At 52.1% G+C, this 27,713-nt stretch overlaps 1 protein-coding gene and 1 long non-coding RNA gene across 6 annotated transcripts in view; one reads left to right on the top strand and one right to left on the bottom strand.

Annotated features, from left to right (window-relative positions):
- LOC119957041 overlaps positions 1–6,605 on the bottom strand; it is a 14,654-nt gene extending 8,049 nt beyond the window's left edge. Inside the window, exon 1 of the long non-coding RNA XR_005458733.1 lies at positions 6,271–6,605. This is a non-coding gene — a long non-coding RNA (uncharacterized LOC119957041). The remainder of the gene's footprint in view (positions 1–6,270) is intronic.
- slc44a2 (solute carrier family 44 member 2) overlaps positions 3,742–27,713 on the top strand; it is a 112,236-nt gene continuing 88,264 nt past the window's right edge. For 3 of the 5 annotated variants that reach the window (XR_005458732.1, XM_038784632.1, XM_038784629.1), the window contains exon 1: positions 23,659–23,783. Coding sequence is in view for 4 of the 5 variants with exons in the window: in XM_038784632.1 (XP_038640560.1) it covers positions 23,747–23,783 (37 nt within the window). In the remaining variant the exon portion in view is untranslated. Of the gene's footprint in view, positions 3,782–23,657; positions 23,784–27,713 lie in introns of those variants that run through there. The other 2 variants (XM_038784631.1, XM_038784630.1) reach the window with 2 other exon arrangements.

Genomic DNA, 27,713 nt, shown 5'->3' with positions numbered 1-27,713 from the left:
GTCACCCCCCCCCCCCATCAGGCTCCCAGTCCCCCCCCCCCCCCCCCAATCAGGCTCCCAGTCACCCCCCCCCAATCAGGCTCCCAGTCCCCCCCCCCAATCAGGCTCCCAGTCCCCCCCCCCCAATCAGGCTCCAGTCCCCCCCTCAATCAGGCTCCCCAGTCCCCCCCCCTCACTCAGGCTTCCCAGGTCCCCCCCCCCTCCTTGACTCGATGGACCATAAGCTAGACTGAGGCCATTCAGCCCATCGTGTCTGTCCCAGCTCTCCAGCGAGCCCCCCCCCCCCCGCCCCCGCCCCCCCCGCCCCGCAGACTTTCCCTCTTCTGAAAGTTGCTGTCCAATCTGCCTCCTCCGCCATTTCAGGCAGCACATTCCACATCCCAGCAACTGGCTCTGTCACAAAGCAGAAGTTTCCTCCTGCTGACCCTGGCTCTTCTATTTACCTTCAACGTCTGCTAGTTATGGCAGCAGAGGCCGTCATTGAATATATTCCAGGCTGGGTTGTGTAGATTGTTGACCAACAGCTATGGGGTCATTTGTGATCCTACAAATGGCTCAGCAGGCTTGAGGGGCTGAAGGGCCTATTTTTGTGTGGTTATGAGGAAACCTTTTCTCCTCATTTACTCTTTTGAAACAATTATTTAAAGAATGAACTGTGATGGTGGGTCGCAGTTCACAATTCCAATGGAAACCTCAGTGAGTGAAAATTGAAAACATGTCTCGGGTGCTAAGTGTTTGTGACCATGCCAGCTAGTTTTGTAATAGGAGAAGCATGATGGAAACAGTCACTCACGTTGGTTTAATTTTCATTACAAAATCAAATAATATCTACAAAAATAAAGGTCCATTTAATCATTCCCTGGTTTAAATGTCTAACTGAATGATTTAAAAATCTGAGTTGCTGCATCTCAACAGAATCCATACAGACTGAGCCCTTTCTGTTTTAAAGAAATCTCTCTCTTCCCCCCCCCCCCCCTTATTTAAACAATTGTCAGATCCTCGGCATCATTCCTGCTTTGCTAGTTAGTGGTTCGCTTATCACTTTTAGATTACGTTATGTTTCTCTTTCCACGGGTGCTGGAAACATTTAGCAGATTTCTCTGAGAAGGAACAAATAGATGGTTAATGTCCAAGGTTCTGATTCGGCTATTGGCCTGAAGTGCTGACTTGCTTTTCTCAATCTCCAATTAATTTTAAAAACATGTTCCCCCCCCTTGCGATTGGAGCCCATCAGAAAAGTGCAAGGTATATTTGAGCACTTGATCTTCAAGTGGGACATATTAAAATGTTTGATCGACAGGGTTGTAACTGGCCCAATCCTGCTTTTAAAATACTGAACTCATTGTAAACCATGTGCCTATTCTACTTACTTAGTCACAAATAGATGTTAATGCTTTAGATCAAGGAAAGTTAAATGCGTGAGGAGCTTGTGGTTGGTGTCCTGAGAGTTCGGGTTATTCCTCACAGTATGTGGAGGTTTCAGAGATTGTAGTTCTGTTGTTTGAGCTATGCAGATGTGAATTTTCCACGTTTGATTTTTTTGAAGTGTTTCTGAATTCAGGATGGCAGCGCTTGCACTTGCTTCCTTCCCCTACTTGAACTTTGACTTGAAATGACAGTGCCAATATAAATTAGCTATTCTGACGAAAAAGCAGTTTGCTCCATTTTGGAGACAATTCTGTTGTGCAGAGAGACTGTGTATTCATGTACAGACTCGCTCCTCGGGATTTTACTTACCTGCCTGAATACCTGGTGAAGGTATTCAGCGTAATCTGCTGGCTACATCATGTATTCACCGTTGTTCATTCAAAGTAATTTGTTTTGCCAATTTTCGTTCTCCAATCCCAAAGGCACACACTCAAGTTGGTGTTTAGTTCCGTTTGTGTCAACTCCTCCACCGTACCTCACCCAAATGACCAATCTCTAGGAATCCAGTGGCTGTTGGCCCAGTCCTATTTCACCAGACGTTCATGCATTTACACTTGCAGTAATTCGCCAAGGTTCCTCAGGCAGTACCTTCCAAACTCACAACCACTGCCATCGAGGAGGACAAGAGCAACAGACAAGAACCCCACCACCTGGAGGTTCACCTCCAAGTCACTCACCATCCTGACTGGGAAATATATCCTGGAACTCCCTCCCTAACAGCACTGTGGTTGTATCTACACCTCGAGGACTGCAGCAGTTCAAGCAGACAACTCACCACCACCTTCTGATGGGCAACTAGGGAAGGGCAATAAACGCTGGCCTAACCAGTGATGCCCACATCCAGTAAATACATTTTTAAAAAAACGTCCAGCAAATGGTTGCTCAATTGTGATTGTGGGCAGATATCGAAGGCAATTTTTCACTTTCTTAGACCTGAGATGTTGAGATGTTTGTCGTGTCCCTCCCCTGCCCTGAAGGACCTGTGCTCGAGGTGATGCCAGCAGAGCTGTTGAAACATGGCACCGCTCACAGACCGGTCAACCAGATCTGGGCTGCAGAGGACATCCCAAATGTCTGGAGTCGAGGGATAATCGTCAAGCTGCTACAGAAGGGGAACTTCTATACTTGACAAGGTCTTCAGCACGGTGCTTCTCAGACTGGAAGCAGAAATCGACGGTACTCTTCATGAAGAACAGGCATGTTTCCGGAGTGGCGGTCCGTGCAGCGAGCAGATTTTTATTCTGCTCAGGAACATCATGGAGCAGAGAGCAGACAATCAACGGCCACTTGTCATCAACTTTGTTCATTTCAAGAAGGCTTATGACAGAGTCTATCATCAGAGAAACTCTGGTACATTGCAAAAAGTACAGCATCCCAGGCAAAGTGGTGTATTAACACCACTCTTATCACGAAACCAGCTGTGGTGTCAAGCCCAGCAGGACACCATGCTCCCCCTTCACGCAAACACAGGAATATGACCAGGCTGCATTCTCTCCTCATGCTTATTGATTTTGCCATGAGGAAGGTGATGGTGGCTGCCGACTCTGGCATTCTGTGGCAACGCCACCGGTCAACGGAGCTGGTTTAGCACAGGGCTAAATAGCTGGCTTTGAAAGCAGACCAAGACAGGCCAGCAGCACAGTTCAATTCCTGTACCAGCCTCCCCGAACAGGCGCCAGAATGTGACGACTAGGGGCTTTTCACAGTAACTTCATTTGAATCCTACTTGTGACAATAAGCGATTTTCATTACATTTTTTTTCAGCTGGACGTTGCAGGTGACATCACCTTTGTGGCTGAAGAATTGTGCACATTCTGGGACATGACGACCAGTCGTGAGAGTAGCGACACCGACGTTATTCTACACATAAGCTGTGAGAAGACCAAGGCCGTGATGGCTGGACGGCAACAAGGCCTCTCTCACCACCATTGGGCAACAAGTTATCAAGGTCGTCGACCACGTCCCCTACATGTACAGATTAACGTCCGCTCCAGAATCAGCAAAGCAGCGACAGTCTTCCCATGGCCCCACACGATCTGGGCCTCCAACACCATCAACATGGCCAGAGTACCAGCTGCAATCTATGCCAGAGAGAACAGTAAAGGCATCACGTTAGTTGCCGATGTTAAGATGCTGAGCATCAAATGGAGATATTGCATCGGCAAGAAGTGCTACAGGGGACCAGTGCTCCGACACCTGCGAGACATTGTAACAGAGTGACGACTGAGCTGGCAGGATATGTACTTCACCTCCTAGCCGTACACCCCACCACACAGGCAGAAGAGTGGTCACCGCCAGACAGAAGAAGAAGATGGGGACAGTGAAGACATGGTGAAGTACAGGCAAGTTCGAGGTAAACCCTTGGCCGGAGCAATGAGATCACAATGGACGGGGGCCAGTGCTGTCGTCTTGCTGCTCATTGTCTGTCTCGCATGGGACCGACTCTAAATAGCCTGCCCTGGCTGCGGTTTGCTAACGATACAGATCAAACATTCAGCAAAGGCTTAACTGAAATATCAACAGTATATTGAATAGCATGGCTCAGTTTAAGAGCATTATATGTAATCATGATAAGAATATTACTGGCAATCTCGGTGGTAGCTGTCTGTAAAGTATCTTAATGCTGATTATAAGGAATTAATGTTTAGAGCCAGTGAAGTTAATTTATTGTCTGTTATAGTGTAATGTACTCACTATGACAGAGTTTACTGGTTTTGTACTTTTAGACGTATGACTGTGGTCAGATTTAAAATTTTTGTATTCGGCTAGTTTTCGCAAAGTAATTCAAGTGCAGGCGGTGCTGTGACCCACATAATGTTCTTCATACTTGCTAATGGCATTGTGGTTTCTGCACAAAGACATTTTCAAACAGCTTTGTCAATCTCCCGAGCAGCAAGCAGCTAAATCATGGCTGGTCTGGAACTCCACACCATTTGCCTTCCTTTGCTTCATTTCTCTTGTTATCTGAGCGTAACAAAAACTCTGGAGCATCCACTGCCCTTCTGCGAGGTAGAAAGTTGCAGATTCCTGCTACCTTTTTGGGGTGAAAAATTGCTTCTCGATTTCACTCACTTTTTACAATTGTACCCCCTCGTTCTGGATTCCCTAACTGGAGGGAACTGTTTCTCTCTATCTGGCTGCATTGCATTGCGGACAGCATTGGTTAGTTGCCCCTATTGCTCGATTTTCCTTTTCAGATTAAGGGAAGAAATGTGTTGCTATTCTGATCTCTATGTCTGTGGTGCAACCGGTTATCGCGTTCTGCTGTTAACTGAAAGATTGGTGGTTCGATCCCACCCACGGATGACGTGCAATCCCACCAAGCGGCGAATTAATTTTATGGGCGGCAGGGTAGCACAGTGGTTACCAATGTGGCTTCACAGCGTCAGGGTCCCAGGTTCAATTCCCGGCTTGGGTCACTGTCTGCGCAGAATCTGCATGTTCTCCCCGTGTCTGCGTGGGTTTCCTCCGGGTGCTCCGGTTTCCTCCCACAAGTCCCGAAAGACATGCTGTTAGGTAATTTGGACATTCTGAATTCTCCCTCTGTGACCCGAACAAGCGCTGGAATGTGGCGACTAGGGAATTTTCACAGTAACTTCATTGCAGTGTTAATGCAAGCCTACTTGTGACAATAATAAAGATTATATTATTATTCCTTTATCATTTTAAATACTTCACGTCTAAACTCCTAGGCATAAAAACTAGGTTTCCAGTTCATAGGCAGACATCTTACCTGCTGGAGAGAGAGTAATCACATGGGTGAATCCTACCAGGACACACAGGGAATGCTGGAATTGTCTAGATACAGGCAGTGGGACTGATCAGGCACCCACTTTCAACTTGCAAAAGTCTGCAAAATGACCAAGTCATTTATAATTTAGTTTGCTAATTTAGTAAGAGTACATCGGCAGGCAGGATGCTTAATGCAATGAATGGCATTTATACAATGCCTTACCACGCCGTTCAAAGACATTTGCTTTGGGTACAGTGGCTTATATCTGAGGTGTTGGGAGTGCCAGCGGCCACTTGCCATCTGGAAAGCAGATCTGTCACAATGGATGCCTTCCTCAGTTCTGCTTCTGGATGTTAGCCAACATGATCAGCTGCCAGAGAGGAAGAGGCAAGTGAGGCATATTAAATAGTCTTTACAGTTTGTTTACAGCTAACCTGGTTTGTGACTTGGGTCACCAAAGAACAAAGGAAGTTGTGGCTGAAATAATAGCTGAGTTGTCCTGTCAAACACGACTGCAAACAATGCCCAGGTCATCTCGAGTGTGTCGGTGTTGCTCTTTTCCCGTGCTGGGAGTGCTGCATGACAGACATGTTCACTGGAACAGTTCCAGATAAAGGTACTGGAAGCTATTGGAAGCTGTCTGTACCTGGCCTTTGATAGCTACCTACACGTCCGGGAATGAATGAGTAATTAATAAGAGTGAGACATTTCTACTTGCCTGCTTTTGTTCCAGCTAAATAGAAACATGTCTAGCTGCTGGTCCTCATTTTTCCGGTGAGTCTCACCGTGAATCATTCAGCCAAATTCCTGGACTGAATCTCCCAAGCAGCAATTAAACCCTGCACCTTGACTGAGCGTGCAAATGAGAAAACGGAAATGTTTCCCTGGAGCATCTCAAAGCTTGGACCTGGTGCATCCCAAAGGACTTCAATTCATTGAATCATAGAATTTACAGTGCAGAAAGAGGCCATTCAGCCCATCAAGTCTGTTCATTTCTTTAGGAGTGTAGTCACTGTGCTGTTTATATAGGATAGCAAAAGAAAAACAGGAAATGGTGAAGGCAGGTTTAAAAAAAAAATTAAGAGTAGTTTGTAAAACAGATTACTGACCTGGGTGGTGAAGCAGGAAAACCGGAATCCATTTCTGGAAGGAATTCAGCTATTTTTTTTCCAAATGGAACATCCCGAGGGAATGTCGTGGACAGGATGGCCAGATGAGTTGAAGAACTCTCAGTTTTAAAAATCTGTGCACAGCAAGACCCCACAGCAGCAGTGAATTAACTGATCAGTTCAATTGCAGTGTGGGTCAGGGAAACTGAGGCCTCCGTACATTTCACCAACCATTTAACACCAGCTCAGTGAGCAGATGGGCCCTGCCGTAACATCACATCCAAAAGACCAGAGCTTTATTCCTGGCCTGTCAGCAGTGGGGCGTTGCCGTGGTGCAGGCCCTTGGGGCACTTCCTTGGTACTGTACCACCGATGGTGCAGTTCTACCTCAGTCTTGTGTTTGCACTATACACCCGTCTTGTGCAGCCGAGGGGAGCAGCGGTGGAGCAGCAGAGGGGGCGAGAGTAGCAGCAGGGGGTGGCGAGGGGAACACCAGCAGGGGGGGGGGCGAGGGGAATAGCAGCGGGGGGGGGGGGGGCGAGGGGAACACCAGCAGGGGGGGGGCGAGGGGAATAGCAGCGGGGGGGGGGGGGGTGGCGAGGGAATAGCAGCAGGGGGGGGGGCGAGGGAAATAGCAGCAGGGGGGGGGCGAGGGGAATAGCAGAGGGGGGGGGCGAGGGGAATAGCAGCAGGGGGGGGGCGAGGGGAATAGCAGCAGGGGGGGGGGCGAGGAAAATAGCAGCAGGGGGGGGGCGAGGGGAATAGCAGCAGAGGGGGGCGAGGGGAATAGCAGCAGGGGGGGGCGAGGGGAATAGCAGCAGGGGGGGGGCGAGGGGAATAGCAGCAGGGGGGGGGAATAGCAGCAGGGGGGGGGAGGGGAATAGCAGCGGGGGGGCGAGGGGAATAGCAGCAGGGGGGGGGGCGAGGGGAATAGCAGCAGGGGGGGGCGAGGGGAATAGCAGCAGGGGGGGGGGGGGAAAATAGCAGCAGGGGGGGCGGAGGGGTAATAGCAGCGGGGGGGGGCGAGGGGAATAGCAGCCGGGGGGGGCTGAGGGGAATAGCAGCAGGGGGGGGGAATAGCAGCAGGGGGGGGAATAGCAGCAGGGGGGGGGGGCGAGGGGAATAGCAGCAGGGGGGGGAATAGCAGCAGGGGGGGGCGAGGGGAATAGCAGCAGGGGGGGGAGGGGAATAGCAGCAGGGGGGGGGCGAGGGGAATAGCAGCAGGGGGGGGGGCGAGGGGAATAGCAGCAGGGGGGGCGAGGGAATAGCAGCAGGGGGGGGGGAGGGGAATAGCAGCAGGGGGGGGAATAGCAGCAGGGGGGGGGGAAATAGCAGCGGGGGGGGGCGAGGGAATAGCAGCAGGGGGGGGGCGAGGGGACTAGCAGCAGGGGGGGGGCGAGGGGTAAACACCAGCGGGGGGGGGGGAATAGCAGCAGGGGGGGGGCGAGGGGAATAGCAGCAGGGGGGGGGGGAGGGGAATAGCAGCAGGGGGGGGGCGAGGGGAATAGCAGCAGGGGGGGGGCGGGGGGAATAGCAGCAGGGGGGGGGGGCGAGGGGAACAGCAGCAGGGGGGGGGGAGGGGAATAGCAGCCAGGGGGGGGCGAGGGGAATAGCAGCGGGGGGGGGGGCGAGGGGAATAGCAGCAGGGGGGGGGGGCGAGGGGAATAGCAGCAGGGGGGGGGGGAATAGCAGCAGGGGGGGGGAGGGGAATAGCAGCAGGGGGGGGGGGAGGGGAATAGCAGCAGGGGGGGGGCGAGGGAATAGCAGCAGGGGGGTGGGGGCGAGGGGGTAATAGCAGCAGGGGGGGGGCGGGGGAATAGCAGCAGGGGGGGGGGGGGGGGAATAGCAGGGGGGGGGGGGAGGGGAATAGCAGCGGGGGGGGGGCGAGGGGAATCGCAGCAGGGGGGGGGGAGGGGAATAGCAGCGGGGGGGGGGGCGAGGGGAATAGCAGCAGGGGGGGGGCGAGGGGAATAGCAGCAGGGGGGGGGGCGAGGGGAATAGCAGCAGGGGGGGGAGGGGAATAGCAGCAGGGGGGGGGGCGAGAGTAGCAGCAGGGGGGGGGCGAGGGGAATAGCAGCAGGGGGGGGCGAGGGGAATAGCAGCGGGGGGGGGGCGAGGGGAATAGCAGCAGGGGGGGGGGCGAGAGTAGCAGCAGGGGGGGGGCGAGGGGGAACACCAGCAGGGGGGGGGGGGCGAGGGGAACACCAGCAGGGGGGGGGGCGAGGGGAATAGCAGCAGGGGGGGGGCGGAGGGGAATAGCAGCAGGGGGGGGGGCGAGGGAATAGCAGCAGGGGGGGGGCGTGAGAGTAGCAGCAGGGGGGGGGCGAGGGGAACACCAGCAGGGGGGGGGGCGAGGGGACCACCAGCAGGGGGGGGGGGCGAGGGGAATAGCAGCAGGGGGGGGCGAGAGGTAGCAGCGGGGGGGGGGCGAGGGGAATAGCAGCAGGGGGGGGGGAGGGGAATAGCAGCAGGGGGGGGGCGAGGGGAACACCAGCAGGGGGGGGGGGGCGAGGGGGAATAGCAGCAGGGGGGGGGGGGGCGAGGGGAATAGCAGCAGGGGGGGGGCGAGGGGAACACCAGCGGGGGGGGGGGGGCGAGGGGAATAGCAGCAGGGGGGGGGGGCGAGGGGAATAGCAGCAGGGGGGGGGGGGGGAGGGGAACACCAGCAGGGGGGGGGGCGAGGGGAATAGCAGCAGGGGGGGGGGGGAGGGGAATAGCAGCGGGGGGAGGGGGGAATAGCAGCAGGGGGGGGGGAAATAGCAGCGGGGGGGGGGGGGGCGAGGGGAACACCAGCAGGGGGGGGGGGGGAATAGCAGCGGGGGGGGGGCGAGGGGAATAGCAGCAGGGGGGGCGAGGGGAATAGCAGCAGGGGGGGGCGAGGGGAATAGCAGCAGGGGGGGGCGGGGGGAATAGCAGCAGGGGGGGGCGGGGGGAATAGCAGCAGGGGGGGGGGGAATAGCAGCAGGGGGGGGGCGAGGGGAATAGCAGCAGGGGGGGGGGCGAGGGGAATAGCAGCAGGGGGGGGGAATAGCAGCAGGGGGGGGGGAGGGGAATAGCAGCAGGGGGGGGGGCGAGGGGAACACCAGCAGGGGGGGGGGAATAGCAGCAGGGGGGGGGGGGAGGGGAACACCAGCAGGGGGGGGCGAGGGGAACAGCAGCAGGGGGGGGGCAAGGGGAATAGCAGCAGGGGGGGGGGGGATAGCAGCGGGGGGGGGGGGGGGGGAATAGCAGCAGGGGGGGGGGCGAGGGGAATAGCAGCGGGGGGGGGGGCGAGGGGAACACCAGCAGGGGGGGGGGCGAGGGGAACAGCAGCAGGGGGGGGCGAGGGGAATAGCAGCAGGGGGGGGGGGGGCGAGGGGAACACCAGCAGGGGGGGGGGGGAATAGCAGCAGGGGGGGGGGGGGGCGAGGGGAATAGAAGCGGGGTTAGAGGAGCAGTGCATGCAGGGTCGAGACTGCAAGGCATAAGAGAGAGGGAAACTGACATCACCCTTTAAAAGTGACGGAGGATGATGAGTGTGTGTTAGTCCCCGTCAAGTCCGTTCTCCAATTGTCTTGCATTCCCTGCCACTGGGCCAAGATCTCTCTCCGCTGGGACTGTTGTGCTGGTTAATGTGCAATGACCGCTCCACGCTCAGGCATTTTCCACCCCAATCACACCAATTGAACTTTGACTTGGGACGTCAGGACCTTTTATGGACAACACCAACAGCAGCAGATCTGAACATCGCTCCATCATCATCATAACCCAGGAACTCGAGCATCAAGATCGCCGCTCCGAGCGAGACACGACTGGCAGGAGACAGCCAGCTGAAAGGACAAGGTGACAACTAAACCACTTTCTGGAAAAGCAAACCAGAAGAAGAACGGCGTCTCTACGGGTCGGCTTCAGCATATTGGTCCGACGTCTCAACGACCCCCACCCCACTGCAGAGTGAACAAAAGCCTAATGACCCTGCGGCTCACAGCAGCCACTGCCTGCGCCCCAACCCAAGATGCAACGAAAGAGGACAAAGAGATATTCTACTCCAGCCTCAACCAATCGCTGTCCTGCATTGCAAAGGGAGACCAGCTGATTCTCCTCGGCGACCTCAATGCTAGAGTCGGGAGGAACGCAAACTTTGGAAAGGCGTGTTAGCCAGGGAAATTGTGGGGGGGAAAAGTGCCAATGGAGTCCTCCTCCTGACAAAATGTTTAGAACATAACCTGGTCATCGCAAAAGCTCTGTTCCGCCAGAGGAACCAGTAGATGACCTCATGGCAACACCCCTGCTCCAAGCACTGGTATAGGATAGACTATATCATCATCCGGGCAAGGGACCCCAAAGATGTTCACTCCCCCCCCCCCCCCCCCCGGAGCCGATGGCTGCTGGACTGACCAACCACTAATCCGCTTGACCATCTCTATCACCCTGGCCCCAAACGGCAGAGGCAGAAAACCTGCAGCAGGAGATTCAGTGATGTTGGACTCAAAGACGCCGAGCAGAACGAGCTACTCAGTCGGTGCCTCACAGCTAACCTGGTGACAACCAACCAGCCAGAGCCGCAGAAAGCCCAGAGCGTCTGGTCCGCCTTCGTCAGCACCTGCAAGGAGACGCTCGGGCCCTCAACCAGGAAACTGGTCTGATGAGATCTATCTGGAGATCCAGGATCACAAAAGGGAGGTGTTCCTGAACTGGGAGCTCCACCAAATTCAAGGGAGAGGGCACAAGCCTGCAGGCAATAGAAGGTCAAGGAGCAACAAAGAACTCGCAACCTAAATAATAATAATAACCACTTATTGTCACGAGTAGGCTTCAATGAAGTTACTGTGAAAAGCCCCTAGTCGCCACATTCCGGCGCCTGTTCGGGGAGGCCGGTACAGGAATTGAACCCGCACTGCTGGCCTTGTTCTGCATTACAAGCCAGCTGTTTAACCCACTGAGCTAAACCAGCCCCAAAGAACAGATGGTGGGTGGAAAGAGCGCAGGAGACTCAGCAACTCATCGACAACCACAATGTGCACTGCTTCTGTGAACCAAGGCTCTGAATACCCAGTCGCCCACCCCACTGTGGGCCATGGGATTGAAGCTACCCAACAGCTGAAGAACAACAAGGCCTCTGGCGCAGGTGGAACCCCCGCAGAATTACTAAAATGCAGTGGACAGGCACTCTTGACAAGAATCCACAACCTCTACACCCTTGTCTGGAAGGAAGAGAGCATGCTGGGAGGTCTCAACATCTTAATTCTCGACCATTTCCAAGAAAATTACAGAGGGATTTCCCAACTCTCCGCCAAAGGAAAGGCCATCGTGTGTATCCTCCTCACCCGCCTCCCAGTGGCTGAAGAGCTCCCTGAGTCTCAATGCGGCTTCCACCCATCAAGAGGCTCAATGGACATGATCTTCAGCACGGGACCAATCCAGGAAAAGTGTAGGGAGCAGCATTAACCTCTGTACAAGGCCTTCTTCGATATCTTAAGGCCTTCGACTCTGTCAACCATGAGGGATTGTGGAATATCCTCCTCAAATTCGGCTGCCGACAGAAATTCATCACCACTCTCCGCCTGCTCCACAATGACATTGTGTAGGTCTACAGGGGCATAGACAGAGTGGATAGTCAGAGACTTTTCCCCAGGGTAGAGGGGTCAATTACTAGGGGACATAGGTTTAAGGTGCGTGGGGCAAGGTTTAGAGAGATGTACGAGGCAAGTTTTTTACACAGAGGGGTAGTGGGTGCCTGGAACTCGCTGCCGGAGGAGGTGGTGGAAGCAGGGATGATAGTGACATTTAAGGGGCATCTTGACAAATACATGCATAGGATGGGAATAGAGGGATACGGACCCCGGAAGCGTAGAAGATTTTAGTTTAGATGGGCAGCATGGTTAGCGCAGGTTTAGAGGGCCGAAGGGCCTGTTCCTGTGCTGTACTTTACTTTGTTCTTTGTTGACATGCAAGCCATGATTCTCATAAACGGAACCCCCACAGACCCAATATGTGTGCAAATTGGGGTCAGACGGGGCTGCGTCATTGCACCAAAGCTCTTCTCTATCTTCCTCCACTCCATTGGAGTGGAGCTAACCTACTGGACAGGTGGGAAACCTCCGTCGCTTCCAGTGCCAAGGACCCCGGTTCGATTCCCGGCTGGGGTCACTGTCTGTGCGGAGTCTGCATGTTCTCCCCGCATCTGTGTGAGTTTCCTCCGGGTGCTCCGGTTTCCTCCCACAATCCAAAGTTGTGCGGGTTAGGTGGATTGGTCACATTAATGCTAAATTGCTCCTTAGTGTCCAAAAGTTAGTTGGGATTGCAGGGACAGGTGTAGGCTTGGGTTGGGCGCTCTTTCAAGTGTCGGTGTAGACTCGATGGGCCAAATGGCCCCCTTCTGCACTGTAAATAGTACGATTCCATGATCAAGCTGCAGAACGCAGACGATGTCAGTGCGCGCACATTCAGAGGCCAAGCTACAAACCATACAGCGAGGCATCTGAGAGAATGGGCCTCAGACCGAACATCCGTAAAACAAAGGTTCTCCAGCAGCTGCCCCTGCCACACAAAACTGCCCCCCCACCATCAAGATCTACAGTGAGTCCCTGGACAATGTGGATCATTTCCCAAACCTCGGGAGCCGCCTCTCCTGGTGCGAGCAACCATTGACGACGAAATCCAACATCCGACTCCAATGTGCCAGTGCAGTCTTCGGAGGCCTGATCAACAGAGTGTTCAAAGATGAGACTTCAAACCCAGCACCAAGCTCATGGTCCCCACCCTTTGTATGCATCGGAATCATGGACAAATGTACAGCAGACACCTCAGATCACCAACGTTGCCTCCACAAAATCCTGCACATCCACTGGCAGGATAGGCGTACCAACGTGAGTGTCCTCTTCCAGGCCAAAATCCTCAGTATCGAGGTACAGCTCGACCAGCTGCAATGGGCAGGTCACACTGCCCTCATGTCCAACACATGTGCTCTACTCCGAGCTCCGCAATGGCCAGCAATCACCAGGGGGCAGAGGAAACGCTACAAGGACACTCTGAAAGTCTCCCTAAATAAATAAAACATCCCCATCAACACGTGGGAATGGCTCGCCTTAGAACGGACAAGCTGGAGAAAAAGCATCTGCCAAGGTGCCAATCACCTCGAGCATAAACAGAGGAAAGAGAGCGTGGAATCCAGAGCGTCCCACTCACCCATCAAACCCCACCTGCCAAACCTGTGGCAGAGTCTGCGGATCCAGGATTGGACTATTCAGCCACCTCCCGGAGCAGAAGCAAGTCATCGTTGGGACTTCCTGAGGAGCAGAAGAAGCAGCTGAGTGTTAGCCCAAATTATGTGCTTAATTGATGGACTAATCTTGTGACACAGGCAAGAGTGGTACCACTGAGCCACGCTGACACTCTAAACTAACTATGGATTCTGGTTTTCATATGGAATAGAGGTAGTCCATTGAATCGCTTAAAAGAAGAGCAGGGACTCCCTGTTGTGTATGTTGAGTGAACAGTCGGAGTGTCAGTGTGTTACTGATGCTCCGCCCTTGACTCATGCTGTTAATTGATCTTAACCACAACAGTATTCTGGCCTATTATTGGCTCCAGTGCCCTTGGGTTAGGGAACCCGGCTGAGTTGATCGTTCACATTGCTGTCAAATGACCTGTATGGACAGTGATGAAGCCTGGCTGTAATGTCCAAATGATCAAACACTCTGCTGACATTCGCTGTTACAGTTGAACAGCAGTATATATTATAAAGAGCAAGAATGCATTTGACTGTGTGGAATTGGAAAATAGGCTCATGTAAGTTTAAAATTACACATTTAATATAGCAATTAAATATTAATCTTTGTAAGGATTATCTCATCAGTCAAAGCTCTGTTTAACAGGTTTTCAGCAAGACTTTCCTGTATTGTCTTGTTTGGTTTGAAAGAACCAAAAGGGCTATCCATGAGCCAAAATGTGTGCCAGATGACAGCATTTTTCAAACTTTTTGTCCGAGGATCCACTTTACCAGCCGGCCGGCCGTTGATATTTCTCAGCTTTTAATGCAACAGGTGAGCCTGCTTGGTCCTCACAATCTCACTTGCTTTGTCATTCAATGTTACATTTCTGCTAAGGACTTCAGCTGACAATTTAAGCTCTCACTGCATCCTTTGAAAAAAAAAAGTCAGAACTCGCCACATTTAGTCTTCAGATGCCACGGGTTTTAAACTTTAATTTCCCAGTACTTCCCTGCATGTAACATACATGGGCTTTGCATTTGTGATTTGCACAAATTAAAGCCATACCATAACGAAAGTGAAAATCCTGGAAACTCTCAGCAAGTCTGGCAGCATCTGTAGGGAGAGAAAAGAGCTAATGTTTCGAGTCCGATGACTCTTTGTTAAGGCCATACCGTATACTGCTCTGTTCCCGATTTCAGTTTCTTCTTAATGAGTTGTTCACCGGAAGCCCTGGAGCTCTGTACAGAGCTAAAACCAACACTGCTTTGTCCTGCTGTGGACTCTCCTGAGAAGCTCTCTCCAGCAGATTCATTGTGAGACCCTGGTCTGTTTGTATCGCTGGCCCTCCCTTCCTTATTACAAAATGATCCATCTTCAGTTCTTCACGCACTCCTGTTGCTTGCTTGCGGGCAGCTACAAAATGGAGGAATCTCTCCTCCGTGATTTCTGCCCAAAGCACGGACGTATAGGGCGTGTGGCATCCGTGAACGTGCCGGACACGTGACCTGCTCTCTGCCACCACATCTGATGGGAAGCCTTCTTCGTTTGTGTTTTAAGGGCGATCGCGGCCGGAATTCTTTTTGACTTTGAAACTTTATTTCCAAGTATATGACTTTTTACTGCTGAGAATTACAGTCATTTCAGTCGAACCTGTAAATTCCTGATACATACTCTATGTGCATCCTTACATTTGCACACAAACTTTATTTTAAATATATTTCCATTTCTTTAGAAATTGTTTCAATCTTGTTTTTACTTTTCAAACTGCGACTTTAGACAAGGTGAAGTAGCTTGTCAAACACACACAATGTCACAATATTTCTTACTGGTTCCACTGCATTGTGCGGTACAAACATCCGAATCATCTCCTTCGCCATCCTCATCAAATCCACTGACTTCCTGGCTTCCAGAGAGTGGCGACACAAAGTGATGACTGTGTAGATTTCTTCCAGTGGTGACTTGTGTCAGCCGTATTGCCTGGCCTCACTTGATCGGTATTCCTCGCTGACATCCCTGGCCTGGCTTCCCTCTCACTGTCCAGTAGCTGCATCCGCCCCAGTCACAGACTGCTGACCAGTACTCCACGCCGGGGGGGGGGGGGGTGCTGGCAAACGTTGTGCCGGCTGTTAGGCAGCGTAACCACCGAGCCGCAGGTCACATGCAGCCAGTCAGTGGTGGGGAACGAGGCGCAGAGAAGGGGACTGGCGTCTGGGGGACGAGCTGAGCAGAGGGCGAGCAGCAGAGTGGAACTGCAATCTGGGGCCAGGATTCACCACTGTTGGCATTGTGCCCACCTGCCCGACCGTCAGCACCCTCTCTGCGCCACTCCCCCCACCCCCCCCAACCAATGCATCAACCAGCACACAGACCAGCCTCGCACCCCCTCCTCAAATACCACAGCCAATCAGGGACTGCCTGCGGCCGGCATTCTTAAAAGCTGGTGGCAGCCGTTGGCCAGTTTCCCCCGCGATCGGGCGGGTGGGTCGTGAGCCCGGGTTTGATAAACCCTGCGATATGATACAAAAGGATGGTGTTGTCTTGTTAAATGTGCATGTGTAACGTGTAATGCTTTCACTTTTAGTATTGTGTATTCAACCTTTCCTTTATGAAAATGATAATCGCTTATTGTCACGAGTAGGCTTCAAATGAAGTTACTGTGAAAAGCCTCTAGTCGCCACATTCCGGCGCCTGTTCGGGGAGGCTGTTACGGGAATCGAACCGTGCTGCTGGCCTGCTTGGTCTGCTTTCAAAGCCAGCAATTTAGCCCTGTGCTGAACAGCCCCTGCTGGATGTACATATCCTTTTGACCAAAGCCGGAAATCTCAGTTTGAAGAACCAGGAAAACATTTTATGGAAGCCCTCAGTAAGAGTTATCGAAGGGTTTTCATTTCAGTCAAATACAAATTATGCAGTAAAGCCAGAAGGACATTGTGGTCAACGACTTAACTAAGCTGTGGGTTTAAACATTGGTATTTTAATTTGCTTTTATTTCTGCGTAGGGGTTAGGTTTCCGTACAGCCCTGAAAGCATTGGTGACCTGGGTTCATATAATTTGTTCTCGGTAGTTGTGTGATGCTGACATAGCCATGATTTATCTCTGATGTCCTGAGAAGGCAGTGGGTCATCTCCCCTGAACTGCAGCAGCCCATGGGGCAGTACAGATGGGGATTTTCCAGACCTCTGACTCTGCAATGATTATGGGACCACAGTATATGTCCAAATCGGGGTTTGGTGCTTTTTAAAATAAATTTAGAGTACCCAATTCATTTATGCCAATTAAGAGGCAATTTACCATGGCCAATCCACCTGCCCTGCACATCTTTGGGTTGTGGGGGTGAGACCCACGAAGACACGGGAAGAATGTGCAAACTCCACATGGACAGTGAGCCAGAGCTGGGATCGAACCCGGGTCCTCAGCGCTGTGAGGCAGCAGTGCTACCACTGCGCCAACATGCTGCCAGGGTTTGGTGGTTTTAAGACATTGCTGCTCTTGTGCTTCTTGATAGTGGGTCACTGTCTGTGCAGTGTCTGCACATTCTCCCCGTGTCTGTGTGGGCTTCCTCCGGGTGCTCCGGTTTCCTCCCACAGCCCAAAGATGTGCAGGTTAGGTGGACTGGCCATGCTAAAATTGGCCTTAATATCCAAAAAGGTGGGGTGGGGTTACGGGGATTGGATGGAGTTGTGAGCTTGTGAAGGTGCTTTTGCCAAGGGCTGGTGCAGACTTGATGGGCCGAATGGCCTGCTTCTGCACTGTAAATTCTGATTCCATTAAACAGATAAAAATGGAGGATCAATGGATAAGGTAATTGTCCCTTAACATCGAAGGTCAGTACTGAGTGGCTGCTCAGATTACCCGCTATTTAACATCGAAGGTCAGTACTGAGTGACTGCTCAGATTACCCACTATTTAACATCGAAGGTCAGTACTGAGTGACTGCTCAGATTACCCACTATTTAACATCGAAGGTCAGTACTGAGTGGCTGCTCAGATTACCCGCTATTTAACATCGAAGGTCAGTACTGAGTGGCTGCTCAGATTACCCGCTATTTAACATCGAAGGTCAGTACTGAGTGACTGCTCAGATTACCCGCTATTTAACATCGAAGGTCAGTATAGAGTGACTGCTCAGATTACCCGCTATTTAACATCGAAGGTCAGTACTGAGTGACTGCTCAGATTACCCGCTATTTAACATCGAAGGTCAGTACTGAGTGACTGCTCAGATTACCCGCTATTTAACATCGAAGGTCAGTACTGAGTGACTGCTCAGATTACCCGCTATTTAACATCGAAGGTCAGTACTGAGTGACTGCTCAGATTACCCGCTATTTAACATCGAAGGTCAGTACAGAGTGGCTGCTCAGATTACCCGCTATTTAACATCGAAGGTCAGTACTGAGTGACTGCTCAGATTACCTCTTATTTAAGGTACAACATGCCCAGCACTGGGTTGGGTTTTCAGTCCCCTCCAGGTTGCCCGTCTCCAACCCACCTCCCGACCATTTTGGCGGAGCCACAATTGACCAGCCAGGGAGGCACATCTACTTAGAACGTGTAGTCCATCTGGCTCCATATGGGACATACTGAGTTCAACTAAAGGAGGTTAACTGGGATTTTCCAGCTGGTCTCCAGTTACCCACACTGACGGTCACCAGTTCAGGTGCCTGGAGGCCTGGCTGCTGAATCTGTTTTTAAATTAATGATGTAGAAATTGCTGGAGAGAGAAGAGAGCTGATCGGCTTCTTCAGTTTGGTCTTGTGCATATTATGTATGACTGGTCCCCGAATGTATCTTTTTTTTAAATAAATGTTTTTTATTGAGTTTTCATGTTTTATATATGACAAGTTACAAATTATTAGAGAGAAAAAAAGAAAACACAAAAATTTAACATGTATATTTACAGGTAAGCATCTTCATAACAACAATTGTGGCCGCCCCCTTTAGCCGGCAGACATATTTTGCATTCCCCAATATGGCCGAGGCACATGTTTATAGGCATTTATTTATAGTTTGGTTTTGGGCCTTAGCTTGCCATCAAACCCCCATAACGAACCCGTAACCCCCCCCCCCCCCCCCGGGCTACCTTCCCCCGATTCCCGTCCATTTTCCCCTGATTCTTGGCCACCCGACTATTCTCCGAATGTATCTTTTAATTAGACTTAAAACGTTGTCGACAGATTTAGTGAGTAAGGAAGGACCTGTTGAATGTGTTAACCCATTCCTTCATTCAGCTGCTGAAATTGTTCCAAGTCATTTTTCACAGTCTGTGTAATCTATCAAACAGATGACAGGGGTGTTTAAAACTGCACTTTTTCTGTTGTACTGAGATTATACCCACGTTAAATGCTCGCTACGGTCAGACATTGTGTTATTGAGCTCTGTATCCACGCTGCCTTCCTGCTGCTCTCTTTGCCAGCGGCTCCAGGCTCCACCTACACTGAGATAGCATTCCACAAGTGACAGTGCCTCGATCACCATCCCTAATGACTGTTGTTTACACGCGTGTCTGTACGTTGTTGTCAGAATATTTTATAATGAGTAGGCTTGGGCAAGTCTGAACTGATCTGACTTGAATCTACATTGTTGGACTGTGTAGCAGTTGTCCTTGGAGAATGATGAGTAATGGGAATATTGGCTGTTTGTTCCTTTTCTTGGGAAGGCGGGACAGGGTGTAGGTTGTGACCTATTGAAAAGGTAGATTATTGACCAATTGCTGTTGCCTTTGACAGGCTGGGGGTTTCTGGTATTGATGGGTTCAAAGTTATTTGGGTAGAACGGAGAACATTTCGGGAGTGCCCATGACATCTTTAGGATGTGTTGTGTGTTGGTTGTTCAGTGTGTACAAATAGCCTTACAGTCATAGTAGAGTCCGTTCAAACGTTCAGATAAAGACTGCAAATTCGCACACTTTCCAATTTTAATTTCAATCACTGTTAGCCATTTCCAGCCTAAATGTGTTGAATGCTTTGCTCCACTGGTATAAAGTTAGACTTGACATTGAAGGCCATAAAATTGCTGCACTTTAAAAAAAAAAATTATGGGATGTGGGCGTCGCTGGGTCGGCCAGCATTTATTGCCCATCCATAGTTGTCCTTCAGAAGGTGGTGGTGAGTTGCCTTCTTAAACCGCTGCAGTCCTTGAGATGTCCACCAACTGTGCTGTTAGGGAGGGAGTTCCAGGATGTTGCCCCAGCGACAGTGAAGGAACAGCGATATATTTCCAAGTCAGGGTGGTAAGTGACTTTGGCGGGGGGGGGGGGGGTTTGATGGTTGTGGGTTTGATGGTTGTGGGTTTGGAAGGTGCTGATGAAGGAACCTTAGTGAGTTACTGCAGTGCATTCTGTGTAGATGGTACACACGGCTGCTACTGTGCGTCCCTGATGGAGAGTTTGAATGTTTGTGGAAGGGGGAGCAATCAAGAGATTACCTTGTCTTGGATGGTGTTGAGATTCTTGAATGTTGTTGGAACTGCATTCATATAGGTAACTGGAGAATATTCCATTGCACTCCTGACTTGTGCCTTGTAGATGGTGAACAGGCTTTTGTGTGTGTGTGTGTGTACGTGTGTGTGTGTGTGTGTGCGTGTGTGACAGACATGGTGTTGGCCCTAGGACCCTACCCTGAGGAACTCCTGCGGTGATGTTCTGGAACTGACCTCCTAATTGACCTCCTACCACCACAACCATCTTCCTTTGTGCCAGGTATGATTCTAACCAGCGGAGAGTTTTCCCTCAATTCCCATTTCCCATTTAGCTATGACTCCTTCACTTTCACTGGGTCAAAACCCTTGAACTCCCTCCCCAACAGAACTGTGGGTGGTTAGGAGGCCAGAATTGTAGGCACTCAGAGTCGGTGGGTAGTTGGGAGAAATTTGGATTTCAAAATAAGTTGCAGTGGCAGACAGCAGTTTTTGCAATCCCTATTTATAACTGTACAGCTGCAGTTATGGTCCAATGCTGCTGGAAGGAACTTGTGAAAGTGTATTAACAGAATTAGACGGTGTGGCAACTGAACTGCAACGGATAGTCAAGATACAATTCCCTAATCTGTTTCTCCTTCCCCATTCAGGGGCAGCAGGGTAGCATTGTGGATAGCACAATCGCTTCACAGCTCCAGGGTCCCAGGTTCGATTCCGGCTTGGGTCCCTGTCTGTGCGGAATCTGCACATCCTCCCCGTGTGTGCGTGGGTTTCCTCCGGGTGCTCCGGTTTCCTCCCACAGTCCAAAGATGTGCAGGTTAGGTGGATTGGCCATGATAAATTGCCCTTAGTGTCCAAAATTGCCCTTAGTGTTGGGTGGGATTACTGGGTTATGGGGATAGGGTGGAGTTGTTGACCTTGGGTAGGGTGCTCTTTCCAAGAGCCGGTGCAGACTCGATGGGCTGAATGGCCTCCTTCTGCACTGTAAATTCTATGATTCCACCAATCTGACAATATCAGAGATTGTTGTATTACTATATCCACAGTTGATTTGTGGATGGCTCTTGGTTTTGGCTAGGGACAAAATTCTTTGTTGGATTTTGGAGGAGTTTATTACTTAGTATGGTCATCAGGGACAAGAAATCGGTTAACAGCCAGCATGGAGAAAGGCAGAATGCAGACGCTCGAGACAAGTGCTGTTTTTACATAGAAAATAGAAGCAAGGAGGCCAGAGAGGATCTTATGAGGTGGGATACACTGCACGTAACATTGACGGGGAGGGTCCAAGTGGTGAAAATGAATGTTCTGCTGAGGTTTATCTTTCAGGCTCTCCCGATTATTTATACCAAAGGATAGTGTATGCAGGAGGTGGAGGGAAGTGGGGCTGGTCAAGGTGAGGGATCTGTATTTGAAGGAAGGGTTCGCCAGTCTGGAGGAGCTAAGGGAGAGGGTAGAGTTGACGAGGGGGAGTGAGTTCAGGGATCTGCAGATTAGGGACTTTGCGCGAAAGGGCTGGAGGCGGTTCCCTAGGTTGTCAGGATACACCCTGCTGGAGCAACTGCTGCTTCCGGATGTGGAAGGGGAGGGAAGAATTGGGGATATATACAAATGGCTGGGGCGCAGGGAGGCGAGCGGGTGGTGAAGATCAAGGCGAAATGGGAAGCGGTGTTGGGAATGGAGATCAATTGGGGAGTATGGAGTGAGGCAGTGCGTAGGGTAAACAGGACCACCTCTTGTGCAAGGATGAGCCTGATACAGTTTAAGGTGGTGCAGAGGGTGCATATGACCCGGGCGAGAATGAGTGGGTTCTTCCAGGGGCTAGCAGATGAGTGAGAAGTGTGGGTGGGGGCCAGCGAATCACGTGCACATGTTTTGGGGTTGCGAAAAATTGGTAAGATTCTGGGCGGGAGTGTTCATGGTCTTAGCCAGGATAGCGGAGGAGGAGGAGGAGGAGGACCCGGACCCTTTGGTGGCGATATTTGGTGTTTCAGAGAAGCCGGAGCTCATGGAGAGGAGGAAGGCCGATGTCTTGGCCTTCGCCTCTCTGATTGCACGGTGACGAATTTTGCTGGAGTGGCGGTCGGTATCGCCACCGGGGGGTAGTGGCTTGGTTGGGTGTCCTGTATGACTTCCTGCGATTAGAGAAGATAAAGTACGAGTTAAGGGGCTCAGCGGGAGGGGTTTGAGATAAGGTGGGGATGTTTGTGACCGTGTTTGAGGAGCTGCTCGGCACTGGGGGATGGGGGTGGAGGGTGCAAAAGGGGAAAAATCTGTACAGAGTGTAGAGTTGATTGTTGGGAAATATGTTTCCCGGGGTGTGTATTTGCTGCAACCTATTTTGATACATGTTTGTATTAAAATACAGTAAAAAAATAGTAGCAGGAGGAGGCGATTCGGCCATTCGAGCCTGCTCCACCATTCATATGATCATGGCTGATCAAGTTCAATATCCTGATTTCCCCCCCCCCCCCCCACATCTCTTGATCCCTTTAGCCCCAAGAGCGATTTCTAATTCCTTCTTTTAAAAAAAAATAAATTTAGAGTACCCAATTATTTTTTTCCAATTAAGGGGCAATTTAGTGTGGCCAATTCACCTAACCTACACATCTTTGGGTTGTGGGGGCGAAACCCACGCAGACACGGGGAGAATGTGCAAACTCCACACGGACAGTGACCCAGGGCCGGGATTCGAACCCGGGTCCTCAGCGCCGTTCTAATTCCTTCTTGACTTCTTGAAATTACATAACGTAATCCTGCTGCCAGTGAACAGCGCGCTGTCTCCCACCGCTGGGAAACACATGGTTAGGAGTCCGGAGAATCACGTAGTCGCCAGGAAACCCACATGCGGGGGTGCGCTGCCGCTAGGAATCGTGATTCGCAACGACCTGAGAAATCCGGCCTATAACTCTGTTTCACAGATGCTGCCTGACTGGGTGAGTTTTCCCCACCTTCATTGTTTTTACAAAGAGAGACTTTGTTGGGAACACAGAGGTGAAGTCGAGGCATTGGAGGGAGTGCTCAAACCTCCAAACAACCCATTTACCCCACCCTTCAAACACTACCTGTCCCACATGTGGCAGAGTCTGCAAATGGCACATGGGACACAGAAACATAGAATTTACAGTGCAGGAAAAAGGCCATTCGGCCCATCATGTCTGCAGTGGCCCTTGGAAAGAGCACCCCACTTAAGCCCATACCTCCACCCTATCCCAGTAACCCTTCCTAATCTTTTGGACACTAATTTATCATGTCCAATCCACCTAACCCGCCCATCTTTGGATTGTGGGAGGAAACCCACGCAGACACGGGGAGGAGAATGTGCAAACTCCACGCAGACCGTCACCCGAGGTCGGATTGAACTCTGTGCGGCACCAATGCTAACCACTGTGCCAGCGTGACTTCCCAGCCATCTGGGAACCCATCAGACTGCAATGGAAGCAAATCATCCACCTACTCGAGGGACAGTCCGAGAAGAAGGAACTTTGAACCTTTCCCATTTGTTACGGCTTATTGGAGGCCAGATGTGAACATGGGTTTGGTAAACTGAACCATGATTGTCCCAATTGCAAACTTGACAATCAGTTTTTGCTTTCTCCTTATTCCCCTTTTTTTCACCTGTCCCTCCAGATATATCCGGACAATGAACACACCCTAGTTTTTAAAGATGTTTTAAAATCGGGATCAGGGAGAGGGAAAAACGGGAGGTGCTTGCATCTTTTTTTTTTGCAGCTGCTTGTTTGATTTGCTGATTTTCCAGTTAAACCGGTTGGAGTTGAGCCTGTTTCACAGCAGGCTGCAGGGACGGCTGTTGCACGGATCAGTGCAGAGCCCCACATCCTGTGAAGAACTTGCCAAGTTGGAGACCATGAGCACGGAGGAGGATGATTTTTACGGGAAACATGGTAATGGTTCATTGTTCTTGGTGCCTGTTGTGTTTGGAAACCAGCGTTCATGGGCGTTGTGTGCCTGCTTTTTGCATCCCAGAGCCTGTGTGAGGCGTGCAGTGAAACAGACAGGCTCCACTGCCATGGAGTTACTCTCACAGGATCCGGCTTCTGTGGGTTCACTGCCATGGAGTTACTCTCACAGGATCCGGCTTCTGTGGGTTCACTGCCATGGAGTTACTCTCACAGGATCCGGCTTCTGTGGGGCAGCAGATTGCATGGGGCAGACAGGCTGGGGTTCAAAAGATAACGGCCTGAAATTGTATTCAGCGAGAGTGAACTATATGTCACTTAAATATCAGGTGTAGGTGGAAACGAATTGCCAGACTGTCTGCCCGTTTAACATTCAGAGAAACCTGTAGCTGGATTGAGTAAGACTTGCCGAGGCCTAACTCTGACATGTATTGTGGGGACCGGTTGGAATCTCGGCTTTACGGGGAGTATGTGTGCGGGTAGATCAGGACTCAAACTGCTGTGGGAATGGATTGGGCATCAGCTCCAACATTAACCAATTATCATCATCACAAGGACCCGAAGCTTCCCTTGGCTGTTCGGCCCGGGGTTCCCTGTGATAAATGCTGATAGTGGAGGAGCGCCTGCACCGAGATCGGTTTAATTGTGTTTTACTTGCTTGGAAAATAGGAGGTATGACACTGACTTTGTCGATGCAGTGGAAACTTCTGAAATTGCGATGGTGACTGAAGCTTCAGAGCCCGAGTGTGGTGTCATTGTTACCCAAGTGTTGCAAACAACATTTATTCAGCACCCTGTGTCTCCCGCAAACATCCTGGAGCCACTCATGCACAATGGATTACTTTGTGTTGCAATGAGTGTTGGGTGTGAACATGAGTTAGTTTTATTCGAGGGAGGGGAAACATTAGCTCCTGATTCACATACTTCACCCAGATGAACTGCTGTTGAATGGGGACAGACATGATGGGCTGAATCTCATGCCCTCCCCCCCCCACTCAGTGAGGATGTATTACGTTGGGGAGGAGGAAGCACACCTTGTTTTGTTTGCCTTCAGACACCTGGTAGGGAGTGGTCTCGCTGTGGGGGGGGAGGGTCTCTCGGTGGGAGTGGGGCGTCGGTTGGGAGCTGTGGGGGGTGGGGTCTCGGTGGGGGCAGGGTCTCTCGGTGGGAGCTGTGGGGGGATCTCGGTGGGAGCTGTGGGGGTGGGGAGCTGTGGAGGGGGGTCTCGGTGGGGAGCTGTGGGGGTGGGGTCTCGCTGTGGGGGTGGGGTCTCAGTGGGGAGCTGTGGGGGGGGTCGCGGTTGGGAGCTGTGGGGTCTCGGTGGGAGCTGTGGGGGTAGGGTCTCGGTGGGGAGCTGTGGGGGGGTCTCGGTGGGGAGCTGTTGGGGGGTCTTGGTAGGAGCTGTGGGGGGGTCTCTCGGTGGAGAGCTGTGGGGGGTGGGGTCTTGAAGGGGGTGTGGGGTCTCGGTGGGGAGGTCTCTCGGTGGGAGCTGTGGGGGGTCTCTCGGTGGGGAGCTGTGGGAGTGGAGTCTCGGTGGGGAGGTCTCTCGGTGGGAGCTGTGCGGGGCGGGGTCTCGGTGGGGAGCTGTGGGGGGGTCTCTCGGTGGGGAGCTGTGGGAGTGGGGTCTCGGTGGGGAGGTCTCTCGGTGGAGAGCTGTGCGGGGCGGGGTCTCGGTGGGGAGCTGTGGGGGGGTCTCTCGGTGGGGAGCTGTGGGAGTGGGGTCTTGGTGGGGAGCTGTGGGGGGGTCTCGGTGGGGAGCGTCTCTCTGTGGGGGCGGGGTCTCGGTGGGGAGCTGTGGGGGGGTCTCGGTGGGGAGCGTCTCTCGGTGGGAGCTGTGGGGGCGGGGTCTCGGTGGGGAGCTGTGGGGGGGGGGTCGGTGGGGGGTGGGGTCTCGGTGGGGGGGTCTCTCGGTGGGAGCTGTGGGGATGGGGTGTCTCGGTGGGAGCTGGGGGCCGTCTCGGTGGGGGGGGTCTCTCGGTGGGAGCTGTGGGGGGGTCGGTGGGGAGCTGTGGGGGTGGGGTGTCTTGGTGGGAGCCGGGGGCCGTCTCGGTGGGAGGGTCTCTCGGTGGGAGCTGTGGGGGTGGGGTGTCTCAGTGGGGAGCGTCTCGGTGGGAGCTGGGGGGTGGGGTCTCGGTGGGAGCTGTGGGGGCGGGGTCTCGGTGGGGAGCTGTGGGGGGGGGTCAGTGGGGAGCTGTGGGGGTGGGGTGTCTCAGTGGGGAGCGTCTCGGTGGGAGCTGGGGGGTGGGGTCTCGGTGAGCTGTGGGGGGATCTCTTGGGAGCTATGGGGGACTGCGTCTCGGGGAGCTGTGCCCACAGATGTGCCTGACTGACTTAATGCAATGAAGGAGGCGATGGGAACTCTCACCAGCTCTCCAGCTGGTGGGCGAGAGCCATACGAGAATAAGGAGCAGCAATGGCCAGTACTGCGTCACTGTTCAGTACCAAAGAACAAAGAAACGTACAGCACAGGAGCAACTCCCAGCGTTGGATTCTAGCTGATGCAATCGGGGGTATTGACTTGTCTTCTTTTAATAACCCTAATAACGGCTTATGGTCCGTCACCATGGTGAATTTCCGCCCGTACAGATACTGGTGAAAGTTTTTTACTGCAAGTATCACTGCCAGTCCTTCCTTCTCAATTTGGGCGTACTTCCTCTCAGCCATCGCCAAGGTCCTCGAAGCATAGGCTATTGGGCGTTCTTCCCCATTCCTTCCTCAATGGGCTAAGACGGCTCCTATCCCGTAAGGGGATGCGTCACAAGTGACCACCAACTCCTTCCTTGGGTCATAATGCTCTAGGACATTTTCGGATGACAGCTGTTGCTTAATGTCCCTAAATGCTCGGTTTTGGTGGGTGGACCATTTCCATTCTTGCCCCTTTTTTAGTAGCTGGTGGAGGGGTTCTAGGATGGAAGCCCTATTTTCAATAAATTTGCCATAATAGGTTACCAACCCTAGAAATGATTGTAACTCCTGGACCGTGGTGGGAGCTGGGGCTTCTTTTATTGTCCTTACTCTGTCTTCCAATGGGTGTAAGCCTGACTCGCCTACTTTACATGCCAGGTATGTCACTTGTGGGGCCAGAAAAACACATTTTTCTCTTAAGCCGTACGCCTGCCTTTGCGAAATGCTTGAGCACTTCCTCCAGGTTCCTTAAATGTTCCCTGTTCGTCCTACCCGTGATTAAGACATTGTCCAAATAAATCGCCACCTGCGGTAGTCGCTGCAGAATATTTTCCATTGTACGCTGGAATATAGCGTAGGCTGATGACACTCCGAAAGGTAGCCTAGTATAACGAAAAAGGCCCTTCTGGGAGTCCTTGTCCAGTTTTAACTGCAGGTAGGCGTGGCTCATGTCTAGTTTTGTGAACAAAAGCCCACCTGCCAATTTGGCATATAGGTCGTCTATTTTCGGGATTGGGTATTTGTCCAGCAGTGCGTATTTGTTTACCGTCTGTTTGAAATCTCCACAGAGACGTATCGAGCCGTCTGGCTTCAAACTTGGTACCACCGGCGCTGCCCATTCCGAGAACTGTACTGGTCTGATAATGCCGTCGTGCCGTAACCTTTCTATTTCGACCTCTACTTCCTTCCTTAACGCAAAAGGTCTGGCCTGTACAAAATTTCGGAAGGGCTTCTGGGTCCACGTGCAAAGTTGCTTTGGCGCCTATGATTTCCCTCAAACCTTCTTGGAAGACCTCCGGGTATTTTTGGAGTACTCCACTCAACTGCCCGCTTACACTCTGGAAAATATTCATCCAATCTAATTTTCGGTCTTTCAGCCAGTTCCGTCCAATTAAGCTCGGTCCGTAGCCCTCTACTATCGTCAACGGTAATCTGAGCAATTGTTTCTCATATTCCACGGGTACATGAGTTGTGCCTAGAACTTTCAGGGGTTCCCCCTTGTAGGTTTTA

The sequence above is a fragment of the Scyliorhinus canicula genome, chromosome 25 (genome assembly GCF_902713615.1).
Source record: "Scyliorhinus canicula chromosome 25, sScyCan1.1, whole genome shotgun sequence".
NCBI classification, from domain to species: domain Eukaryota; kingdom Metazoa; phylum Chordata; class Chondrichthyes; order Carcharhiniformes; family Scyliorhinidae; genus Scyliorhinus; species Scyliorhinus canicula.
Note: the sequence above shows the minus strand (reverse complement) of the source record. Positions and strands in the feature narration are given on the sequence as shown.